The sequence below is a fragment of the Perca flavescens genome, chromosome 10, assembly GCF_004354835.1.
Source record: "Perca flavescens isolate YP-PL-M2 chromosome 10, PFLA_1.0, whole genome shotgun sequence".
Taxonomy (NCBI): domain Eukaryota; kingdom Metazoa; phylum Chordata; class Actinopteri; order Perciformes; family Percidae; genus Perca; species Perca flavescens.
The window spans coordinates 2,393,463-2,418,462 of record NC_041340.1 but is presented as its reverse complement, the minus strand read 5'-3'; the positions used below and the strand labels follow the sequence as shown (position 1 = coordinate 2,418,462).

Sequence of the window (25,000 nt, the reverse complement as noted above, 5' to 3'; positions counted from 1 at the left end):
GTGTGTCATTAAAGAGCACCCATTATTAATTTAAGGGAACAAACTAAGGGATTCAGGAGGACAAAGTTCCTAATTTAAGGGATCTCACAGCTGGTTTTCATTCCTTCACTTTGGGGGAAAACACATCAAACAGAACTTTTTGGTTTTTTTGGTTTCAGATTTGAAGTTTGGAGCTTCAGGAACCGTCCCGAGTCTGTCTTCTCTCTGTAAAGGTGCACTGGAATGCATCGCTGTAATCTGGTGTTGGTCTTTTGTAACCTTTAGATAAACTCTGCTGTAAATGACTTCTATCCAATCTGTGACTTGTAATAAAGACAGAAATTTAAAGGATTTTTTTTTTTTTGTCGGCGACAGATTTCTGTGAATGTAGTCAGGTTTCATCAAAGAGAAACATGACGAAATCTCAACACATCCACCGGTAAGATGATAAATCATAGAGCAGCTGGGAAATATGAATATATATATATATATATATATATAAATACAGTACAGGCCAAAAGTTTGGACACACCTTCTCATTCAATGCGTTTCCTTTTTATTTTCATGACTATTTACATTGTAGATTCTCACTGAAGGCATCAAAACTATGAATGAACACATATGGAATTATGTACTTAACAAAAAAGTGTGAAATAACTGAAAACATGTCTTATATTTTAGATTCTTCAAAGTCGTAACCCTTTGCTTTTTTATTAATAAGGGAAATAATTCCACTAATGAACCCTGACAAGGCACACCTGTGAAGGTAAAACCATTTCAGGTGACTACCTCATGAAGCTCATTGAGAGAACACCAAGGGTTTGCAGAGTTATCAAAAAAAGCAAAGGGTGGCTACTTTGAAGAATCTAAAATATAAGACATGTTTTCAGTTATTTCACACTTTTTTGTTAAGTACATAATTCCATATGTGTTCATTCATAGTTTTGATGCCTTCAGTGAGAATCTACAATGTAAATAGTCATGAAAATAAAAAGGAAACGCATTGAATGAGAAGGTGTGTCCAAACTTTTGGCCTCTACTGTATATATATATATATATATATATATATATATATATATATATATAGACGATTAACACAGGAGTGCAATCACTGCAAGGGCCTGGAGCCAAGATGGAGACGAGGAGGCCGAAGGCAGATCTTAAAGGGTTAATAAAGTAAATAAAAAAAAAATTAAATAAACACACACACACACACACTTCCCCCCATATACACACACCCCCCACACACACACACACACCCCCCACACACACCCCCCCATACACACACCCCCCCCCACACACACACACACAAATACACACAAACACTCCCCTCCCCACACACACACTCCCCCCACATTCACACACACACTTCCCCTCACATACTGCACATACACACACACACTCCCCCACACACATCCCCCCACACACACACACACACACACACACACACACACACACACTATCCTCCCCCCCCACATACACACACACTCCCCCCCACACACATACACAGACACACACTCTCCCCACATTCAAACACACACTTCCCCTCACATACTTCACATACACACACACACACACACACACACACACACCCCCCACATACACACACACACACACACAACACACACTCCCCCCCCCCCCCACACTCCCCCCATACACACACACACACACAAACACACTCCCCTCCCCCCCACACACCCCCCCATACACACACACACACACACACACTTCCCCCCACATACACACACACACACATGCTCCCCTCCCCCATACACCCCCCCTCTTAGCTTAGCTTAGCTTAGTTTAGCTTAGCATAAAGAGTGGAAGCAGGGTGATTAAGCTAGCAAGTTTTCAAAATACACGCTAACTGATTAATATTATATTATTTTTTATATAGATTATATATGTCCTTCTGTTTTTATAATTATAAAAAAAAACTGAAGTGATGAAGAAATTCTGAGTTGATTTGTGGGGTAAAGTTTACAATGAATACTTAATGTTATAAGATAAGATAAGATAGACCACACTGGGGAAACCTCCTGTGCTACAGCAGCTCAAAAGAAAGACAAAAATGTACACACATCAGAATAACACAAATACACATTAAGTAGACATAGGAGAAAAAATATACATTAAGTATAAGAAATGGAAAAATAGAATATGTTATAATATTAATAATAATAATAATAATAGTAATAGTAATAATAATAATAAAACAAACATATTTACACAATAAACACCCTTCTATGTTTATCATGTTTGAAATATATAATGACATTTTGACACAAGTTAATTTTAGTTTACAATATAGCCTTTAATCTTGGTTCATCACTGCAAAAATTATATTTAGTTGGATACATATTGTTCAAAATGTTGATATGTACTTCTTTTATCACTGCTAATCAGTATCTAGCTTTTCCCAAAGGAATAATCTCCTTCTTTCCTTCCTTCTTGGATGTATTAATTAGATTCTTACATCTTGTATTATAATGAAAATCCGTTTAAACCTCATCTAGCAGGCCTTTTCACCCAGCTTCGCTCCATCCAATCAGCGCTCACTTGCCCTGACAGGTCGACCAATCAGCGCTGTCCACGAGGTTCAGCTCCAGGGGGGCGGGCACTGTCGAGTCCGACCGAGATTTCCCTTCGACCAATCAACTGTTGACAGTTGACAGGAAACGTCAAAAATCCCCTCCCGTTAACCAATCAGCGGTGAGAAGGCGGGGGCGGGCTCTTCCCTCGAAGATTCCATGTGACGCTCCTCAGTAGTTCCCAGGCGGTCACATCTGAGAGCCGGAGGTGAGTAAAGAGACCGATTAAAGGCACTTTTTACGGGGAAACACAGCGGGAGAGTAGCGTTTTGTGAGAAACGTCGGCTTATGTATACTCTGTGTACGCTAATTATTTAAAAATAGTGCATTTTTAGCCGTTGAAAACGAAGCTCTAGCATGCTGTTAGCATTAGGCTGAGTGGCTAACTGGAGCTAATAAACTGCAGGTGAATTCAACTAGCCTTTTAGCCTACTGCGTTGGCCTTTACTAACATGTAATTAACTCAGACATTACGTATGTAGCGATGTAAGTGAGACTGCTTTTCGTTTAGGTGAATAGATAAAAATCCACTTGTGGTTATTGATACAAGAAAGCTGAAGTTCCGTTTCGTTTCGTAAATCGAGCTAACGTTAAGCTAGCTAGCTAAATCAGACGTGTTCGTAACGGAAAACGGTTGGTCCTCCTGAGGACACTTAGAAGAGATTAATGAAACGAGAAGTAAACCAAATGTCACTTGAAATGTTGAGATAAAGTGGCGTAAAAGACAGACTGTTAAGTAACAAAACAATGAATGAGTGTCAGGCGTCAGTTAGCGTGTTAGCTTAGTCAAAATATGCGATAACTGAATGTCACTTCAAATAGAACTTTATTTAAAAAATTGTATGAGACACAATTGACTAAAGATGCCAAATATATGTGCCTGTGTTTTGTGGATACTAACGATAGTTTAACAAAGTATGAAGCTGCCTAATAATGATTTTACAATCTGTCAATTAACTTAAGTAGGCTATAAATTGATTAATAATTCACTTTTATAAAAAATGTTACGAAATGTTAAATCCGCCAAAACTTCCAGTATGTTCCAATGGGATATTTTTAGATGTAAATAGTCACCCCCACCCCCCCAAAAAAAAAAATATATATATATATAAATATTCAGTTAAAATTGATATATAAAACAGAGAAGCTGCAAATATTCTAGACTGTTTGCTTTTCTAAATAAAAGCTCTGTTTAATTTTTTCATTTAAATAAATGTCAGTTTGTGACTGAGCCTACGGCGCACAAATGTTTATATATATATCTGCAGTATTACGGGATGTCTGGCGTAATATTTCCTGGGGAAAAACACACACACACACACACACACACACACACACACACGTGTCCTCCACCTGAGGAGGAAGAGGGGGAGGGAGAAGAAGAAGAAGAGTAAGAAGGGGGGGAGAAGGAGTAGCAGAAAAGGATTAAATAAAAAATATGGAGGATGAGGAAGAGATGAAAATTGGCAACAAATAAAGTGTTTGCACACACACAACCGGACACACTCCCCATTTGTTTCAAATACAAATCATAAATCAACTGTGACTGTAATCTTACAGATTGCCACTTTAAAAAGATTAATTAAGTTTCCGGACACTTTTCTGTCCTCGTCATTCATTCGTTGGCATCACTTTCCATGTATTCGGTCAAAGAAAAGGTCCCCAAACCTCACAAAACGTAGACTTACTTCCCTGCAGGCTGTATTTTATTTTGACCAGTTCAAGTGAAATAAAACCTCCAGTTTAAAAGATTGCATGGCCAATTTGCATTATAAAAAATTCTAATTCTAATACCAAACAAGGCAGTATGGGATGCACATCAATAGTAGGGCTGCTCCCTCTTAGTCAACTTAGATCTCTTTAGTCCATTAGTCATGTTTTATGCCTTTTTTCATGCTGAATGACTTATTTCCAAGAAACGTACGAGCACATCTCTGGTAAACAAGAATTAAAGTGGTGCTTTTAGCACGACTCTTTGCAGAGAAACTCAGATTTACAGATCTGTCGATTTTAAAATCAACTAATCAATTAGTCGATACAGTTGAATGAGTGTTAGTCGACCAAGAATTTCTTCAATCGAGCACAGCCCTAATCAATAGTGATACCCTGGGGTGCCCTGGTAGCTCACCTGGTAAAGCATGCGCCCCATGTACCAAGGCTCAGTCCTTACCGCAGCGGCCGGGTTCGAGTCAGACCCGCGGTCCTTTGCTGCTACATCAAATCCTATCAATTAAAGCCCCCTACCCCCCCAAAATAAATAGATAAATAGCGATACTGTAAGCTTCACTTGCAGATCCAAACATTGCCTCCCAGAAAGCGAGCCCCAAAACGTATGAAACAGAGTCGCCGGAGCATGCCTGCATTTATAAAAGAGCTGAATCATTACCGTATGTTTTGGATCCGGTCTTTCCGGTGAAGCCTGTGGCAGTCCGACCGGTTCAACCTGCTGGTTTCTCTTTTTGGGATTCAGAGCCATGCGTCTGTGTGTCAGACCGCCACCCGAAAACCAAATGCTGATGATGCACTGCGAGATTAGACTTCCCCTCGCCTGATTTACTGGAAATGTAAATGCTAAATCAATCAATCAATCAATCCCTGCCGTTTATAAGGGGTTAGGTGCTGCAGCCTAAACTGAATGAAACCAAAAGACTTTTCTCAGATCTAATGATTTGTAGTTGGACTTCTTTAAGTTTGGTCTTTTAAGCTTTTTCAGTGTATGTATGCTCTGCTTTAGCTTTTCCATTGTTTGTTATAAACGGTCAAAAATTATGTGAAAAAGAGACCCAAAACTACCACAAGGTAGAGGTGTGAGTCTTCACTGATCTTTCAATTATGATTATCATGTCTTTGATTCGAAATCACGATGCGTCAAATACATTTCTCCATTAAAGCCATGTAGAATATTTAATTTGTAGCTTTTCAAGCTTCAAAAACCAAACATTCTGCAGAGCTCTAATACTAAATAAACTGGATACATAGAACTATACAGCACTGAGCACATGGCACTTCGTGAATGTGCAAACACCAGAATATGTAAACAGAAATGTTTACAAAATGTTTTAAAACATTAAGTTATAAACAGAAATAATCGATTATGAGCCGGCCGATTTATCGATGCAGCATCGTCCATGTCCACGATTCCATGCATCGATATTTGATTGATTTCAACTCCTCTACCACAAACAGATGCCAAATGACCCAAAAAGAAATGCAATACGACTACACACACAACAGATGCAGGGATGGAAGTCATTAAAAAATGACTCGAACAGATAAATCAATTTATCGAAATAGTTGGCTTAAAAAAGGAGGAAGAGAGAGATTTAAAAAGCATCTTTTGACACCCATCCGTTGATGATTGGTTGTTGTAAATGGACAGATGAGTGACACATTAGTGCTCACTGTGTGTTTCCGTTTAAAGAGTAACTCGTCCGTCCTGTCGGTCGGTCTGTCTGTCTGCGGGCGGTTAGGTAACTGATAACTGACTTGATGAGCTGCTCGCAATACCGGAAGATTATTTAAATCATCTCCACGCCCAGAAGTTACTCCCAACAAGTTGTGTCCGAACACAACGCCACACAAGAACTACACCAGCCCAGTCCAGGACAATTTAGCATAACCTGAAAATAATGACTCCCTACTAGGGCTGGGCGATATGGTTGAAAACTGTATCACGATATAAGTTTTTCATATCGGTCGATATCGATAATTATTGATATTTTTTATGACCTATTTAAAATAAGGACCAGGAGAAAAATATATTAAATTTAAACATTTTTATTTTAAATTTAACCCTGGTCTGATTTATAATCCCCTCGGTTATAAAAGCAGAAATGTCAACACAACCATGGAAAACACTCAAATAATTAAAATGTAAACATAGGTCTGAAATCACAATGAACACTTAACAATTATCTCTTAACATTAAGGTGCAAAATTAAAGAATAAGTAAGAAATGCTTAATAAAGTGTCATAAAATAGTGCAAAGTGTTCGCTAAATATAAGAAACCTGAGAAGGAACTATTTTCTGCAGGTTTAGTGTTAGCCACTCCACGCCGGTTCTGTTATTGAAGAACACGAGACGGCGATGTGGAGCAACCAAACATGATACTGTTACATGATTGGCTGTTGGGAGTGTCACTCCCCACGTTGCTAGGCTACCAGAGAGTGAGGGCCTTTGTTCATGCAACCAAACTTGATTCACAACCTCTGGTTTCTTCTGGTGAAGGAAAAACAACGTTATCGAACGTTTTATCGACCGCATTTTCTATTGATATTGATTATGTGTCTATCGCGATACATATCGTTATCGTTTTATCGCCCAGCCCTACTCACTACTCCAATCGTTTTTAAAGGAAAGTGACCTATGAACAGGGTCCAAAATTAGCCCCATCTTCCAGCCAAATGCGGGTAAAATATGCACGTGGCTTGTGTATTTGAGTCTGTCGCCACCCGAAAGAACAAAGGTTGTCTGTTGAGTGGCTGGTAGATGTGAACATTCACTGGCCATTTGGCTGGTGGACAAAAAGTTAATTTTAAATCTTTAATAAAGACAACGTAGTGCAGATAAATATCCTGCAGGTCTCCGGTCATTGTCAGTCTCTCTTTCAGTCTCTCTCTGTCTCTGTCGGTCTGTCTGTTTGTCTCTTTCTCTTGGCCTGTCTCTCTCTCTCTCTCTCTCTCTCTCTCTCTCTGTCTCTCTTTTGTCTGTCTATCTCTCTCTTTCTGTCTGTCTCTGTCGGTCTGTCTGTTTGTCTCTTTCTCTTGGTCTCTCTCTCTGTCTCTCTCTCTGTCTCTCTCTCTGTCTCTCTCTGTCTCTCTCTCTGTCTCCCTTCTCTCTCTGTCTCTGTCTCTCTCTCTCTCCCTTCTCTCTCTGTCTCTGTCGGTCTGTCTGTTTGTCTCTTTATTTTGGCCTGTCTCTCTCTCTCTCTCTCTCTCTCTCTCTGTCTCTCTCTCTCCTTCTCTCTGTCTCTCTCTCTCTCTCTCTCTCTCTCTCTCTCCCTTCTCTCTCTGTCTCTGTCGGTCTGTCTGTTTGTCTCTTTCTCTTGGTCTCTCTCTCTGTCTCTCTCTCTGTCTCTCTCTCTCTCTCTCTCTCTCTCCCTCCTTCTCTCTCTGTCTCTCTGTCTCTCTCTCTCTGTCTCTCTCTCTCTCCCTTCTCTCTCTGTCTCTGTCGGTCTGTCTGTTTGTCTCTTTATTTTGGCCTGTCTCTCTCTCTCTCTCTCTCTCTCTCTCTCTGTCTCTCTCTCTCTCCCTTCTCTCTGTCTCTCTCTCTCTCTCTCTCTCTCTCTCCCTTCTCTCTCTGTCTCTGTCGGTCTGTCTGTTTGTCTCTTTATCTTGGCCTGTCTCTGTCTCTCTGTCTCTCTCTCTCTGTCTCTCTCTCTGTCTCTCTCTGTGTCTCTGTCTCTCTCTCTCTGTGTCTCTGTCTCTCTTTGTCTGTCTATCTCTGTCTGTCTGTCTCTCCCTCACATCTCACTCAGCAGACCTCCCGGCCAATCTAATCAGATTAACCTGCATCGGGATTAGCATGCCTGGCTAACAGCTCGGCAGCGTGGTGATGAGTGACCACCGGCACTAGCTGTTAGCTTAGCATTAAGCCCACGTGGCATTTGTAGGGAATCCTATTATGAGTGAGGGGGGGCGGCAACAGCAGCGCTGGAAGAAGTATTTCAGATACTTAAGAAAAGTACTAATACTATTTGTGGGGGCTTGTTTTACTATATCCGTGGGGTCCAAAAACCGGGGACTACTGTATACTTGTGGGGTCTGCACAGTCTTGTGGGGCCCAAAATGCTGGACCCCATGAGTTTAAAGGGCTGTTTGAGGGTTAAGACTTGGTTTTAGGATTAGGGTTGGAATTAGGTTATGGTTAGGGTGAGGGTAAGGGTTAAGGTTAGGCATTTAGTTGTGATGGTTAGGGTAAGGGTTAAGGTTAGACATTTAGTTGTGATGGTTAAGGTAAGGGTTAAGGTTAGGCATTTAGTTGTGATGGTTAAGGTGAGGGTAAGGGTTAAGGTTAGGCATTTAGTTGTGATGGTTAAGGTTAGGGTAAGGGTTAAGCTTAGGCATTTAGTTGTGATGGTTAAGGTGAGGGTAAGGGTTAAGGTTAGACATTTAGTTGTGATGGTTAAGGTTAGGGTAAGGGTTAAGGTTAGACATTTAGTTGTGATGGTTAAGGTGAAGGTAAGGGTTAAGCTTAGGCATTTAGTTGTGATGGTTAAGGTGAGGGTAAGGGTTAAGGTTAGACATTTAGTTGTGATGGTTAAGGTGAATTTAGTTGTGATGGTTAAGGTTAAGGCATTTTAGTTGTGATGGTTAAGGTGAGGGTAAGGGTTAAGGTTAGACATTTAGTTGTGATGGTTAAGGTTAGGGTAAGGGTTAAGGTTAGGCATTTAGTTGTGATGGTTAAGGTAAGGGGCTAGGGAATGCATTATGTCAATGACGGGCCCCCACAAAGATAGTGAAGCGAATGTGTGTGTTTGTAAAAATCAGGTTTTTCCTACATCCTGTTACTCTAACAAGCTTTTAAAAGGACTCTGACTTCTCTCTGTCTTAATCGGTTGAGTGAAACCAGCTGAAGTTGCTGTTCTCCACCCAGTGGAGGAGGAGGTCTGGACTTGCAGATAATCTGATATTAGAGTCAGTTTAGCCTGCAGGACATCTGCCGTTGCTCTGATTCACCGTCTGATAACCAAACTGGTTTTGAAGGGAGGAAAAACAGAGCTTTCTGAGGAACAACGCAAATGTTTCCACAGCACCAAATATGGACAAACATGCATCTAGCGCTGCTACTAACGATCGCAAAAACAATCGAGAGAAACTATTATTTTGCAGACTATGGTTTTGCACGTAAACTCTTAATGTTGTCTCGTGTTCTGAAGGGGAATTCAAAAAGTTCAAACAGGAAAAGTGTAAAGGGAAATGGCACAGTTCAAGGTGCTGATTTATTTTCAATAAATGCAAAATAAAAGTTTTTCCAAATTATATAAACGAGTAAATGTCTAAAAGCAACATTATGTAGCTGTAGTTGCAATGAGACAACCTGTAGGGCACACGTGTCAAACTCGTATCAATTTAGGTTCTCAATAAATATTTGCGTGCCTAGTTTTTTTCCCGCTTTTTCCGACATTCTTAGTGATTTTTTTTTTTAGTCGATTAGTCGATAGGGCTGTGTGTTGGATTGAAGAACTTCTTAGTCGACTAACACTCATTCAATTGTACCGACTAATCGACTAGTTGATTTAATCGACAGATCTGTAAATCTGAGTTTCTCCACAAAGAGTCGTGCTAAAAGCACCACTTTAATTCTTGTGTTTTACCAGAGATGTGCTCGTACGTTTCTTGGAAATAAGTCATTCAGCATGAAAAAAAAGCATCAAACATGACTAATGGACTAAAGAGATCTAAGCTGACTAAGACCAAAACTATCGATTAGTCGATTAATCGCAATTTTAATGAGTGTTAGTCAACCGCGGGCACCAAGTAGCCCCCCCAGGACCACATGAGTAGCCCTCAGGCCTGTTCTAAAAATTTAAATTGAATATTGATATTATCAGTTTCCCACCTTGTAAAGTCATTGTTGATAATTATTGTGAGAAATTAACATGATCAGTGTCTTCACATAGATGAGTATCATTAATAATCATATATAACTATCATTAATCATTAATAATCATATATAACTAAAAGCAAACTGAGCACATTTGTTATTTCAGAAGAGTGTATCAAACTGGTAGCCCTTCATATGACTCAATACTCATGAAGTAGCTCTCCGTTTAAAAAAGGTTGGTGACCCCTGGTGTAGACATGCACGTGGATAGCTGAAAATGCGTACAGATAACACGCCACTTGGCTTTAGGAAAGTGGGCGTGTATGTTTACGCAAAGTCATGATGCCATGTTGCAAACTGAATAATCGATTATCAATAGGGCTGTCCTCGACTAAAGAAATTCTTAGTCGACTAACACTTTGATTGAATTGATTAGTTGATTTAATTGACAGAGCTGTGCTCTTTGAGAGGTGGTTAAGACTAGAAAAGCACAATATAAATGTAGTTAATTAACCATCTGTAAAACTGAGTTTCTACACAATTAATCCTGCAGAAGCACCACTTTAAATCTCGTGTTTACCATAAATGTGCTCAGAAGTTTCTTGGAAATGATTTAATTAAGCATGAATAAGCATAAAAAAATGACTAATGGACTAAAGAAATCTTAGTCGACTGAGACCAAAACGACCGATTAGTCGACAAATCGACTAAGAGATGGCAGCCCTAATTAACAAAATAGTTGGCGATTTAATTTAATTAATGTACGTTTTTAAGTATGTAAGGAAAGAAAGGAGGCAAGGATGGAAAAAGAAGGAAGGAATAATGGATGAGAAAAAGGGAAGGAAGGAGAAGACAGGAGGAAGGAAAGAAATGCAGCGTACGAAGGAAAGATTTAGTTTTATGGTCAGAGTGAAGAAACTGCAATCACACAAGTTTTACTTATAATGATTAAATAGTTGGATTTAATGTAGTAGTTAACAACTAATGGAGTTATCTTTACAGCTGTAGTATTTAGCAAGGCTCTGGAGATGAACAAATGATAGATAAAAGAAGTAAAGAGCTTAAATAGACTGCATACAACAACTCTACAACTGTTCACGGTCCCTGCTGTGTTGTGAAGCTCTGCTAACTCTCCACAGAGATTTCTATACATAGCTGCTGCTTCTTCTTCTTCTTCTTCTTCACAACTTCCTTTTGTTGCCCTCAAACATAAAACACACATACACACACAAGAGGTTGTTAACCTGGCAACCATCCATCGCCACAGCGACCAACTAGCACCCAAAGGACACGCAACCTTAATGAGATTACTCCCCGTGGGATTACTGCAGCACCCCACAACACACAGAGGGACAGGGGAGGGAGGGACACACACACACACACACACACACACACACACACACACACACACACACACACAGGAGGGGGAGGGAGAAAGGGACACACAGAGGGAGGGACGGTGAGACACAGACACACACACACACACACACACACACACAGGGAGGGAGAGAGAGACACACACAAACACACAGAGAGAGACAGAGAGGAGGGATGTGAGAGACACAGACAGAGACACACACACCGAGAGGGAGACAGACACACACAGAGACATAGAGAGAGAGACACACACAGACAGACACACACACACACACACACACACACACACACACACACACACACACACACACACACACACACACACACACACACACACACACACACACACACACACACACAGAGAGAGGAAGGGAGAGAGAGAGAGGGAGGGACAAACACAGAGAGAGAGAGAGAGACACACAGAACACACACACACACACACACACACACACACACACACACACACACACACACACACACACACACACACGAGACACACACACAGAGAGAGGAAGGGAGAGAGAGAGAGAGAGGGAGGGACAAACACAGAGAGAGAGAGAGAGAGACACACAGAGAACACACACACACACACACACACACACACACACACACACACACACACACAGAAAGACACACACACACCGAGACACACACACACACACACACACAGAGAGAGAGACACACACACAGAAAGAGAGCACGGTCAATTTACCCCGAACATTAACACTGGGGAGACTGCAGGTTACTCGTTACTTAAACTAATTCACAGCACTGTGAAGTAGGGCTGTGCAATTAATAAAGTTTTTACGACAACAAAAACAACGTAATCCAGAAACTATTTTGCTCGTTAGGCTTTGCCAGTGAACGCCTGTTTTCTCTCTTTGTTCTTAAGTAGAATTAAAAAAAGTTCAAAAGGGAAAAATATGAAGGATTAATGCCACAGTTCAAGATGTTTTCACTGTTGATTTGTGTAACTGTTGAACTTTTAACTTCCAATAAATATCTGTGAAAAGTGCTATTTTAAATAAACGTTACGTACTTGCTCATAGGGCTGCCACCTCTTAGTCGATTAGGCTCTTTGTTCGGCAGTATATCAAACTAAAGATCAGGATTTTATTCTTATTAGAGACGCAGAACGCCACACAGCAACTAGTCGTCATTGTAGCAAGCAAAAAACCTAAAATCGTAAATATGACAGAGTAAATGGGGCTGTTGTCGACTAAAGATATTCTTAGTCGACTAACACTTATACAATTTTGTCGACTAGTTGATTTAATTGACAGAGCTGTGAGCTTTGAGAGGTGGTTAAAACTAGAAAAGCACAATATAAATGCAGTAAATTAACTAATCTGTAAAACTGAGTTTCTCCACAATTAATCCTGCAAAAGCACCACTTTAAATCTTGTGTTTACCATAAATGTGCTCATGACTTTCTTGGAAATGAGTAATTAAGCATAAAAAAATGACTTATCGACTAAAGAAATCTTAGTCGACTGAGACCAAAACGACAGATTAGTCGACTAAGAGGTGGCAGCTCTAACCGCTAACAAGGTCTAACATGACAGACAGAAAAGTGCTATTTTAAATAAACGTTACGTACTTGCTCACGCCTTGTGTTCCTCTCTGCAGACTATGAATCATAAGGTGAGGTTGTTCGTTCTTCTGGCCGCGGGCCTCCTCTGCCTCAGCCTCGTCTCTCGGGCTGAGGACCTGATTGAAGACGGTCTAGGCGACGACGTAGACGTGGAGGACGAGCTGGATCTCGGTCTGGCCGGAGACGAGGAGGAGCTGGAGGGAGACGGGCAGGACGATGCTCCACCGGCGCCGAAAACTCCTCCTACACCCAAGGTATTATTTTCTCAAATTTTTTTCAATAATGTACCCCCTTTTGAATTGTTTCTTTAAGCCAAGTCCCCCCCTAACCAGCGCTAATCATTTTCAGTAGAAAAAACTCTATAAAGAGGAACAGTCGATTAGATTTACTAAACGGCAGCCTTGGACCTGAAAAATATTTAAACTCTGATGAGAAAAAGAGACAAAAAGATGGTAGAAGGAAGGAAGTAAGGCAAGAATAGGTCAAAATAGTATCAAACTTCAAAAACAGTGACATGCATTGGTTTGAAAAAAGCGAGGAAAAAAAGTATAGGAAGGATAGATTAGGTCCAAAGAAGGAGACACAAATGTCACATTTTTGGTAGGAAAACAAATCTACATAAAGAGGAACAATGTTCTGGACAACAGCCTTGTAACTATTAAACATTTAGTTAAATATCTGACGTACCTCCTGTAGTCCTCCAGAGTACCCCTAGGGGGACACGTACCCCCATTTGAGAAACCCTACTCTAAAGTACTGCATGCCTGGTGGCCCACCGTAGCCTGAGTTTCCCCCGCCACCGGTCCATAGTTTAAGAGCTGAATGGCTTTGTACACTAATATGCAAAAGTTCCCAGTATTAAAGTGCCCGTATTATGGAAAAAAAAAAAATCTAATTTTTCTGGTGATTTGGGGTGTTATTTTGTGTCTCTGGTGCTTCCACACACATACAGACTTTGAATAAACCCATCCATGGTGTTCTGAGTGAGATCTGGTTTCTGAATGTGTCCTGCCTTCAGTCTCCTGGTGAGCTGGTCAACATCTGCACGGCTTTCTACGGCACTAGCCGAAACCAGGGGCCTAGGGGGCTAACGGTTAGCATGCAAGCTCGTTCTCAATGGCAGAGCACTGCTACAACACACACTAGTTCACCAAAATCTCCAAAAGAACTACTTCCATGTCCCTGTTCTGCAGGTATTCCACGTAAATTATAAGTGCGCCCTCATTTAGAAGAAGTCTCCCGGCTAATCCTGCCTTGTAACTGACTGAAGTTGGAGAAACGGCTAGCTAGCTGATATGATGATCCTTACCTAGCTACTGAGCATGTACCCAACAGAGATGGTAAAGAATTGAGATGTCTCACTCTGTAGCTAAAACAGAGAGCTCAACACACAGGGTTAAAAGAGGAGCTGCAGCAATTTGCAGTACGACAAAAATATGGTGTTTTTTGAAAATTAAACCATGTAATAACATTCTCATACAACCTCTAAATACAATTTATGAACCTGAAAATGAGCATAATGTGGTCTCTTTAACTGCTTTTTCATTGGGTGAATGTTTTAAATGTTGTTAATAAGCCCTCTGAGGCAGGTGTGAGATTTGAGGCTGTATAAATAAAACCGAAGTGACGTTATCTGTGAACGTTTTTCCCAGGAAGGTTCTTGCTACTCATTAACGAGCTAAATCAGGAAGCCGGTGTGATAACGGAGCAGAGAACTGACCTGTTGATCCACTGACCTGGAAACCACGATAAACACGACCCACGAGCCCACAACAAATAAACCTTTTAAAAATAGAATAATTCAGTCTAGCGTGACTTTGACTTTGCTTCCTGAAACGTAAGAAGATAACACAATAATCTAAATAAGTTCTAAATTAAAGCCATAAAAATAATAGCAAATTAGTCATTCAACATTTTTGGGATTGGAAACTTTTTATTGGTTTTAAACACTAGTACAGGTTACCAGTGACGAATAAGAAGTAGGGCTGGGCGATATGGTTGAAAACTGTATCACGATATAAGTTTTTCATATCGGTCGATATCGATAATTATTGATATTTTTTATGACCTATTTAAAATAAGGACCAGGAGAAAAATATATTAAATTTAAACATTTTTATTTTAAACTTAACCCTGCTCTGATTATAATCCCCTCAGTTATAAAAGCAGAAATGTCAACACAACCATGGAAAACACTCAAATAATTAAAATGTAAACAAAGGTCTAAAATCACAATGAACACTTAACAAGTATCTCTTAACATTAAGGTGCAAAATTAAAGAATAAGTAAGAAATGCTCATTAAAGTGTCATAAAATAGTGCAAAGTGTTAGCTAAATATAAGAAACCTGAGAAGGAACTATTTTCTGCAGGTTTAGTGCTAGGTTGGTAACCTGGCTTCTGGACAGTGCTCAGCATGTCTGCCGCCGTTATTTCTTTGTAGCGTTTAGTAAGGTGCTGATGGGTACCGTATTTTCCGGACTATAAGTCACACTTTTTTTGTCCTACTTTGGCTGGTCCTGCGACTTATAGTCAGGTGCGACTTATATATCAAAATATATATAATTTAACATGTTTGTAAATGTTAGTTCATACTAAAAAAACATTACTGTATTCAGCCTGTTGTTCTGTGTGTTATTATGTAGTTGACAGATGGAAAAAGTCTGTTTTTGGTCTTGGATTTTGTTAAATAAATTTCTAAATAAATGCAACTTACAGTCTGGAGAATATGGTAACCTTTTCTGATTTTACTGTGTTCTGTGTTTCATGATTATTTTTCATAAGTTGTTTTATTTTTGGTTCCTGATGTACAGCACTTTGGATACAACCTGCTGGTTGCTGGGAAGTGCTACATAAAATAAATAAATGTTGAGGTGTAATCAGTAATCATGAATACTTTCTCTTCTTCTGTGTCCAGGTGATCTACAAGGCTCCTGAGCCGATGGGGGAACATTTCATCGCAGAGTCTTTTGACCGCGGGACCCTAGACGGGTGAGCACACGTTAACAACACAACATTCAGTGTTCAGATCAAACAAAAAACGAAACATTCCCATATATTGGGTTTGTGTGGAGATGTGAGCAGTGTTTCCTCTATGTTGATTTGACCCCCTCCTCCCCCACAGCAACATTACTGCCCCCCACGGTATCAGAAATAGGGTCTGCATTGTTAGAGTGCATGTCGGAGAATAGCGCGGACACACGAGGATAACTAGCCAGTTGAGATAATGTGTGTGTACGTCCTTGAACTGTAAGTCGTATAACTTATAACTTCTACAAATTTAAATTGACTGGTGATTTTCGTTGTTTTGCATTCTTCACCTGCGAGCTAAATTGCAATTGATTTGATATAATGGCGATTGCCCACATTTGTATTTGAGGAGCATTATTTCCATGCTGAAGTAGTGACACTGCATTAAGATAATGTCATTAATAGTGGGGTTTATTGGTATTTGCTGCAGAATGCTTAGCCTATATGTCAAGATCAAAGTTGGCCTATATAGTAACTAAAAAAATACAGTTCAATCACAACTGAGAATATGCCTCATTGTGTGTGTGAATAGAGGTGAATAAATAAATATATTAGTTGCAGCGAAGTGTCATTTCGTTCCATGGTGGTGGGGGAATAATCCTAAAGGAAACACTGGTGAGACTTGCTGGTTCTGTTTTGGTGCAGCGTTTCGATAACCTAACTTTCCCCGTGTATTGCTCTCAGCTGGGTGATGTCCAACGCCAAGAAGGACGACACCGATGAAGACATCGCAAAGTATGACGGTAGGTACAGATCCACGCTGTCGTCATGGGCCGATTTTTCGGACCAAACTGTTCTTGGGTAGCCTGGTGGGACCGTCCTGATCTGGGGAACTCCAGTTTTCCACTCGCAGATCAGTCTGGCATCTCGAGATAGAGAAAATTTGGAGCCGTTCGCCAAAACGACCGACCAATCGGCGTTGGTTTTGAGGCGGGTTTAGGTGTGACCCAACGAGGAGCGATTGTTCAGTCTAAACAAAGCGGCGGCTTCCACGGATGAGATGAGCGTAGCTATCGCAGCAAGTTTTATCTGAATTAGAAAGTAGTCCTTCAATGAAAGAAGAGCAGAAAAAAAAAAAACAAGCACTGCAGGCTTTTCTCGGAGGAAAAGATGTTTCTGCTCTTCTCCCGACTGGTTTCGGCAAGAGTTTGATCTGATTGGTTGATTTGGCCCGTCTATCACCAACTATAGGTGGTGATAGACAGGTGGTTTATCCAATCAGCTAACCAGTATTTTCGCCCCCTTCCCAAAACTTCTAACAGAAAGTCCTCAGATGGATATGCCGAGCTAATGTGACGCAATCCATCTGGTGGAGTCAGGTTATTTCTCAGGACTCCCTGACAGGAACTGAGAACTAGGTTTTATTTATTTTTATATATATATATATATATATATATATATATATATATATATATATATATATATATATATATATATATATATATATATATATATATGGGCTTTTTCTTCTGTTTAAGGTTGAGGTAAAAAAAAATATATTCATTTGCACTTGTTAAACAAATTATGATGACACACTAGAATATATAATGTATTCAAAAGTCTGTATAAAAAACTATATATTTTTGTTCTTGCTTAAAATTGTAGGCAGGCTACTTAGTAGGCCAAACCTCTGGGACCCTTGCTGTCATCAGGTCAGCTGCTAGCTGTAGCTGCTAGCTGCTAGCTGCTATCATCCTCGTCTTTTCTGCCGCCACGGCATCACTATTTTATGAATGAAACATGGTGGAGATAACTACTCTGTATCAAAAAAGAAAGTAAGGCTCTATCTCGAGTGTTACCTCAACTTTTCTTAGACATGAGTAGGGGGGGGGGCGCCAAGGAAAAAAGGTTGGGAACAACTGGTTTACATGATGATAATGATGATGATGATGATGATGATGTAATGAACAGGTAAATGGGCGGTGGAGGAGATGAAGGACAGCAAGCTGCCTGGAGATAAAGGTCTGGTCCTGAAGACTCGAGCCAAACATCACGCCATCTCAGCCCAGCTGCTGAGACCTTTCACCTTCGACACCAAGCCGCTCATCGTCCAGTAAGAAGACCACTTTCTCTCTCGCTCTCTTTCTCTCGCTCTCTATTTCTCTCTCTCTTTGTCTCTCTCTCTGTCTCTATCGCTCTCTCGGTCTCTCTCTGTCTCTCGATCTGTCTCTCTCTCTGTCTCTCTGTGTCTTTCTCTCTCTCTCTCTCTGTCTTTCTCTCTGTCTCTCTCTGTCTTTCTCTCTCGCTCTCTCTGTCTTCCTCTGTCTCTCTCTCTGTCTTCCTCTGTCTCTCTCTCTGTCTTTCTCTCTCTCTCTCTCTCTCTCTCTCTTCCTCTCTCTCTCTCTCTCTCTCTCTCTCTCTCTCTCTCTGTCTTCCTCTGTCTCTCTCTCTCTTCCTCTGTCTCTCTCTCTCTCTCTCTTCCTGTCTCTCTCTCTTCCTCTGTCTCTCTCTCTGTCTCTCTCTCTCTCTCTGTCTTCCTCTGTCTGTCTCTCTCTCTCTCTTTCTTCCTCTGTCTCTCTCTCTGTCTCTCTCTTCCTCTGTCTTTCTCTCTCTCTCTGTCTCTCTCTCTCTCTCTGTCTTCCTCTGTCTTTCTCTCTCTCTCTCTTTCTCTCTCTCTCTCTCTGTCTTCCTCTCTCTCTCTCTCTCTGTCTATCTCTCTCTCTCTCTCTCTCACTCTGTCTCTCTCTCTCTCTCTCTCATTCTGTCTATCTATCTCTCTCTCTCTCTCTCTCTCTCTCTCTCTGTGTCTCTCTCATTCTGTCTCTCTCTCTCGGTCTACCTGCCTCCCCACTCCCTCACTCAGTCCGTCCTGTCTGCCTCTTTATCGTCCTCATGTCTCTTTCTGTCTCTTTCTGTCCGTTTCTTCTCAGGTACGAGGTGAACTTCCAGTCGGGCATCGACTGCGGCGGCGCCTACGTGAAGCTGCTGACTCAGACTCCGGACCTCGACCTGGTCAGTTTGACTCGACACACACACACACACACACACACACACACACACACACACACACACACACACACACACACACACACACACACACACACACACACCCTTCTCCCTACCTGTCTGTACAGGCTGCTAGTTATCCAAACTTCACCTTTACTCCGAGACACAGATGCTAACAACAAATGTTAATAAAGTTGCAGTTTTGGAATATATTTCATAAACTGAAACTTTACATGAAAACGTAATGATTTGTTTCCTAAATATCTATGTTTTCTTTTCAGCTGTTTGTAGCTCCTCAGATTTTATACTGCATTAATTATATTATGGGATGACTGTGTTCAGCCCATAATATTGCAGAGATAATGTATAAAAGGTCACCAGGGCTTCTGTAAGAGGTGACAGTTTAGGAAGACTACATTTGGTCAATCAGCTTTTTCATTTACAGCAGTAGAAAAGTGGAACTTAATTCCACTTCACATTAGAGATTGTGCAAGCCTCAGCAGTTTGAAAATGTCCTTACAGACTTGGCTGAAGGCGAATCAACTATGTGACCATTGGTCTTTTTAGAACATGGAATGTAAATATTGTATTCTGGGTTATACGTGATGTAATGCTTGTTATATGTTAAGTTTTGATAGTATTGTCTGTATTGTCCTTGTATTTATCTTGCCCAGGGACCACAGATGAAAATTAGCTGTATAGCTAACTCTGGTACAGGGCTTGAGCTGTGCATGGTCCCTGACAAATAAACTAAACTAAGCCAAAACAGCAAATTCAAAACTTCAAATACTTATTCTGCAAAACTGTGATTTTCAGTATAAATACTCCTGCAGACACAGTTGGGAACACCACTCAAACTTTTAAGGCCTTTACACACCACTTGTTGAGTACTTTCATACAGAAAGCTAATATTACGCAGCAGCATTATTTTTCTCAGAACAGGTTGATTTTTCAAGACCTCAACCAATCAAGTTGTTTACTTAACCCTGTAACACCCCTTGTTGTAAAATTACGTTACCTTTAGCCATCCTTAAAAACAATGTTATTTTTTTCTTATTTTTTACCACATTTACATAGTCATTGGGTCCTATTGTTTAGTCTCACAATGCTATTGGATCGTACATTTGTTTATAAGTCCCCTGTTTATAGGTAAGCTGTAGTACTGTAGTAGCTCCCAATGAGGACTTCTAAGTAATGACAACAAAACGTTTTTGCATCCACATGGTGTTTTGTATTTCCAGTTGACTTTACTTTGATATTTGAGTTGTATTAAAGGAATAAAAACAGACATGAATCTCTCCCAGAAACTAAACTCAGTGCCTCCTGTGTGTCTACAGGACCAGTTTAAGGATAAAACTCCGTACACCATCATGTTCGGACCCGACAAATGTGGAGAAGATTACAAACTTCACTTCATCTTCAGACACAAAAACCCCAAAACAGGAGAGTACGAAGAGAAGCACGCCAAGAAACCAGACGCTGACCTGAGGACGTACTACACAGACAAGAAGACACACCTGTACACACTGGGTAAGACGCACACACAGAGAGACCGACACAAACACAGAGAGAGAGACACACACACACACACACACACAGATGCACACACAGGCGCGCACAGAAACACACACAGACACAACACACACACACCAAGACAGAAACACACACTAATTTGCTGAAATTCAGAGGCTTTATTAGCATGACACACAGTATTGTTTTGCACTCTGTCTCTCTCTCTCTCTCTTGTCTCTCTCGTCTCTCTCTGTCTCTGTGTCTCTCTCTTTCTCTCTCTCTCGTCTCTCTCTCTCGTCTCTTGTCTCTCTCTGTCTCTGTGTCTCTCTCTTTCTCTCTCTCTCGTCTCTCTCTCTCGTCTCTTGTCTCTCTCTGTCTCTGTGTCTCTCTCTTTCTCTCTCTCTCTCGTCTCTTGTCTCTCTCTGTCTCTGTGTCTCTCTCTTTCTCTCACCTCTCTCTCTTTCTCTCTCTCTCGTCTCTCTCTCTCGTCTCTTGTCTCTCTCTGTCTCTGTGTCTCTCTCTTTCTCTCTCTCACTCGTCTCTCTCTCTCGTCTCTTGTCTCTCTCTGTCTCTGTGTCTCTCTCTTTCTCTCACCTCTCTCTCTTTCTCTCTCTCTCTCGTCTCTCTCTCTCGTCTCTTGTCTCTCTCTCGTCTCTCTCTCTGTCTCTCTCTCGCTGTCTCTCTCTCTCTTTCTCTCTTGTGTCTCTCTCTCTGTCCCTCCCTCTCTCTCTGTCTCTCTCTCGTCTCTCTCTTGTGTCTCTCTCTCTCTCTCTCTCTCTCTCTCTTTCTCTCTTGTGTCTCTCTCTGTCCCTCCCTCTCTCTCTGTCTCTCTCTCTCTCGTCTCTCTGTTGTGTCTCTCTCTCCCTCCCTCCGTGCCTTGAAAAAGAGTTTGTTTTCATTCTGTTCCAAGTAAGTCTGTAGTGTGTAAGACACACACACAGATGTGTGACTCGTCTCTGTGTCTCCCTCCCTCCCTCCCTCCCTCCCTCCCTCCCTCCTCCAGTGTTGAACCCTGACAACAGCTTTGAGGTGCTGGTGGATCAGACGGTGGTGAACAGCGGCAGCCTGCTGACGGACATGACTCCCCCGGTGAACCCCCCCGCTGAGATCGAGGACCCCGACGACCAGAAGCCGGACGACTGGGACGAGAGGCCCAAGATCCAGGACCCCGCCGCCGCCAAGCCCGAAGACTGGTCAGTGGGGTTGGGCAACGAGAACCGATTCCTACTTGGAATTAGGGCTGTCCTCGACTAAAGAAATTCTTAGTCCACTAACACTTACAGGATTTTGTCGACTAATCGATTAGTTGATTTAATTGACAGAGCTGTGCGCTTTGAGAGGTGGTTAAGACTAGAAAAGCACAATATAAATGTAGTTAATTAACCATCTGTAAAACTGAGTTTCTCCACAATTAATCCTGCAAAAGCACCACTTTAAATCTTGTGTTTACCATAAATGTGCTCAGAAGTTTCTTGGAAATAAGTAATTAAGCATGAACAAGCATAAAAAATGACTAAAGAAATCTTAGTCGAGTGAGACCAAAACGAGCGACTAATCGACTAAGAGGTGGCAGTCCTACTTGGAATCGTTTAAAAAATTAAGATCCCATCGGAATAGTTTCTTTATTGGGATCGTTTGGAGGATTTGGTTTCAAATCTGATCACGGGGTTCCAAATTTAATATGCGCAAGTTTGGGTTTCCGTAGTGACGAGGTGCTTGTTGTGTTGCAGCCGTGGAGCTCAGTAAGCGGAGCTCTAGTGGGGCTTTATGTTACGTTGAAAAAGCCTTTGAATCAAAATAAAACTTTCCTCTTATTTGTGAAATGAGCATTGTGACCCGTTTCAACTCCACCACTCAAAGAATCTGAATCGATAAGAACCGGAATTGAAAGGAAAAATCAGAATCGTTAATATCCAAATGTCATTTAAAAAAAAAAAAAAAAAAGAAATACATTTTTCTAATATAGCACTTGTCAATACAGAAGGAAATATTCTGGAGCCTATTTTGCCGTCAATACTGCCGACGTCGTCTTTGCTGTAATCAGATCAGTATACATATATGTTTATGTTTATGGGAGACATGCATGTGTCCAAACAAGGCTAGCAGCAGCAGCTCCACGTCAGACACCTTTCTGGTGTGTAAAGACGTAGAAAACTCCACGCAGCCAGTGTGTAGCCGGCCCAACTCTCGAAATATACTCACAAACTGTCAAGAAAGGAAATATTCTTACACATTTTCCTTTTTTATTAAACTGAAAATTGCAACAATACATGTAGATCCAAGTTCCTCTCTTATTAGAATAAATTAACACACATCATTCAAACACAAATTAAAACAAAACAAAAAGTTTCAACAGTCACTGACCATCCATCCATCCATCCATCTCCATTCATCTTCGTCTGCTTATTTGGGGTTGCGGCGCAGCAGCTCCAGCTAAGGGACCCCCAATCTTCCCTTTCTCCATTTTTTTCTTTTTTCCATTTAAAAGTATCGAGCTTATTTTTATTTATCGTGCGATTAATTGATTTATTGCATATTGTGACAGGCCTAGCTGCTAGTGCATACTAGTATACATTCATACGCTTACTCACGACATACTCTCACGCAAAACATTTTTAAAGATCACAGTACTGGAAAAGTGCAAAACAGGCAAGATAATCACTCAGCATGATGTCCTGTTTCTGTAATTGAATATTTAGAGTTGTGATAAGTAGAGGGGTGAATTTTCACTGATCTCCCGATTCCATTACGATTATCATGTCTTCGATTCGATATCACGATGCATCAAATCCATGTTTCTATTAAAAGCCATGTAGGATATTTAATTCGTAGCTTTTCATGCTTCAAAAACCAAACACTGCAGTGCTCTAATGCTAAATAAACTGGATGCATAAAACTATACAGCACTGAGCACATGGCACTTCCTGAATGTGCAAAAACATACCAGAATATGTACAGTACAGGCCAAAAGTTTGGACTCACCTTCTCATTCAATGAGTTTCCTTTTTATTTTCATGACTATTTACATTGTAGATTCTCACTGAAGGCATCAAAACTATGAATGAACACATATGGAATTATGTACTTAACAAAAAAGTGTGAAATAACTGAAAACATGTCTTATATTTTAGATTCTTCAAAGTAGCCACCCTTTGCTTTTTTTTTTTATTAATAAGGAAATAATTCCACTAATTAACCCTGACAAAGCACACCTGTGAAGGTAAAACCATTTCAGGTGACTACCTCATGAAGCTCATTGAGAGAACACCAAGGGTTTGCAGAGTTATCAAAAAAAGCAAAGGGTGGCTACTTTGAAGAATCTAAAATATAAGACATGTTTTCAGTTATTTCACACTTTGTTGTTAAGTACATAATTCCATATGTGTTCATTCATAGTTTTGATGCCTTCAGTGAGAATCTACAATGTAAATAGTCATGAAAATAAAAAAGGAAACTCATTGAATGAGAAGGTGTGTCCAAACTTTTGGCCTGTACTGTAGACCGAAATGTTGTTAGGACTACATTACATTATAAACCGAAATAATCAATTATGAGCCGGCCGACCCCTCTAGTGATGAGCGCTGCTTTACAAACGCAAAAAATATATTTCAATGCATGTGTGTGTCTGTCTGCAGGGATGAAGATGCTCCCGCTCAGATTCCAGATGAAGACGCGGTGAAACCAGACGGCTGGCTGGACGACGAGCCCGAGTACATCGGAGACCCCGACGCTGTCAAACCTGAAGACTGGTGAGGCAGCATGCTGAAGGTTTCCTCGTTTTCCCGGTTGTTAGTTTCTATTCTGGATTGGTTCTAGGGCCTGGGCAATATATCGATATTATATCGATATGGTGATATGAGACTAGATATCATCTTAGATTTTGGATATTGTAATATCGTAAATGGTAGGGCTGTCCTCGACTAAAGAACTCCTTAGTCGACTAACACTTCTAGGATTTTGTCGACTAATCGATTAGTTGATTTAATTGACAGAGCTGTGAGCTTTGAGAGGTGGTTAAGACTAGAAAAGCACAATATAAATGTAGTTAATTAACCATCTGTAAAACTGAGTTTCTCCACAATTAATCCTGCAAAAGCACCACTTTAAATCTTGTGTTTACCATAAATGTGCTCAGAAGTTTCTTGGAAATAAGTAATTAAGCATGAATAAGCATAAAAAATGACTAATGGACTAAAGAAATCTTAGTCGACTTAGACCAAAACGAGCGATTAGTTAGTTAGGTGGCAGCCCTAGTAAATGGCCTAAGTGTTGTCTTTTCCTGGTTTTAAAGGATGCATTACAGTAAATTGTCATTTTCTGTGTTACCAGACTGATCCAGCTGTTCTATTATTTTTTTTACCCAGACATTACTGAAGATTACATATCTTAAATGTCATTGTGAAGATATTTTGTTAAAGCACCAATT

The 25,000-nt window shown here is 40.6% G+C and overlaps 1 protein-coding gene across 2 annotated transcripts in view; it reads left to right on the top strand.

Moving 5' to 3' along the window:
* Window positions 1-2,698: 2,698 nt before the first annotated feature.
* The window catches only part of canx (calnexin), a 37,010-nt gene continuing 14,708 nt past the window's right edge, over window positions 2,699-25,000 (top strand). For both annotated transcript variants that reach the window (XM_028588704.1, XM_028588703.1), the window contains exons 1-9: window positions 2,699-2,778; window positions 13,123-13,341; window positions 16,004-16,077; window positions 16,801-16,859; window positions 18,028-18,169; window positions 18,987-19,068; window positions 20,400-20,592; window positions 21,578-21,767; window positions 24,210-24,323. In XM_028588704.1, the coding sequence (XP_028444505.1) occupies window positions 13,126-13,341; window positions 16,004-16,077; window positions 16,801-16,859; window positions 18,028-18,169; window positions 18,987-19,068; window positions 20,400-20,592; window positions 21,578-21,767; window positions 24,210-24,323 (1,070 nt within the window). In that variant the 5' untranslated portion in view covers window positions 2,699-2,778; window positions 13,123-13,125. The remainder of the gene's footprint in view (window positions 2,779-13,122; window positions 13,342-16,003; window positions 16,078-16,800; window positions 16,860-18,027; window positions 18,170-18,986; window positions 19,069-20,399; window positions 20,593-21,577; window positions 21,768-24,209; window positions 24,324-25,000) is intronic.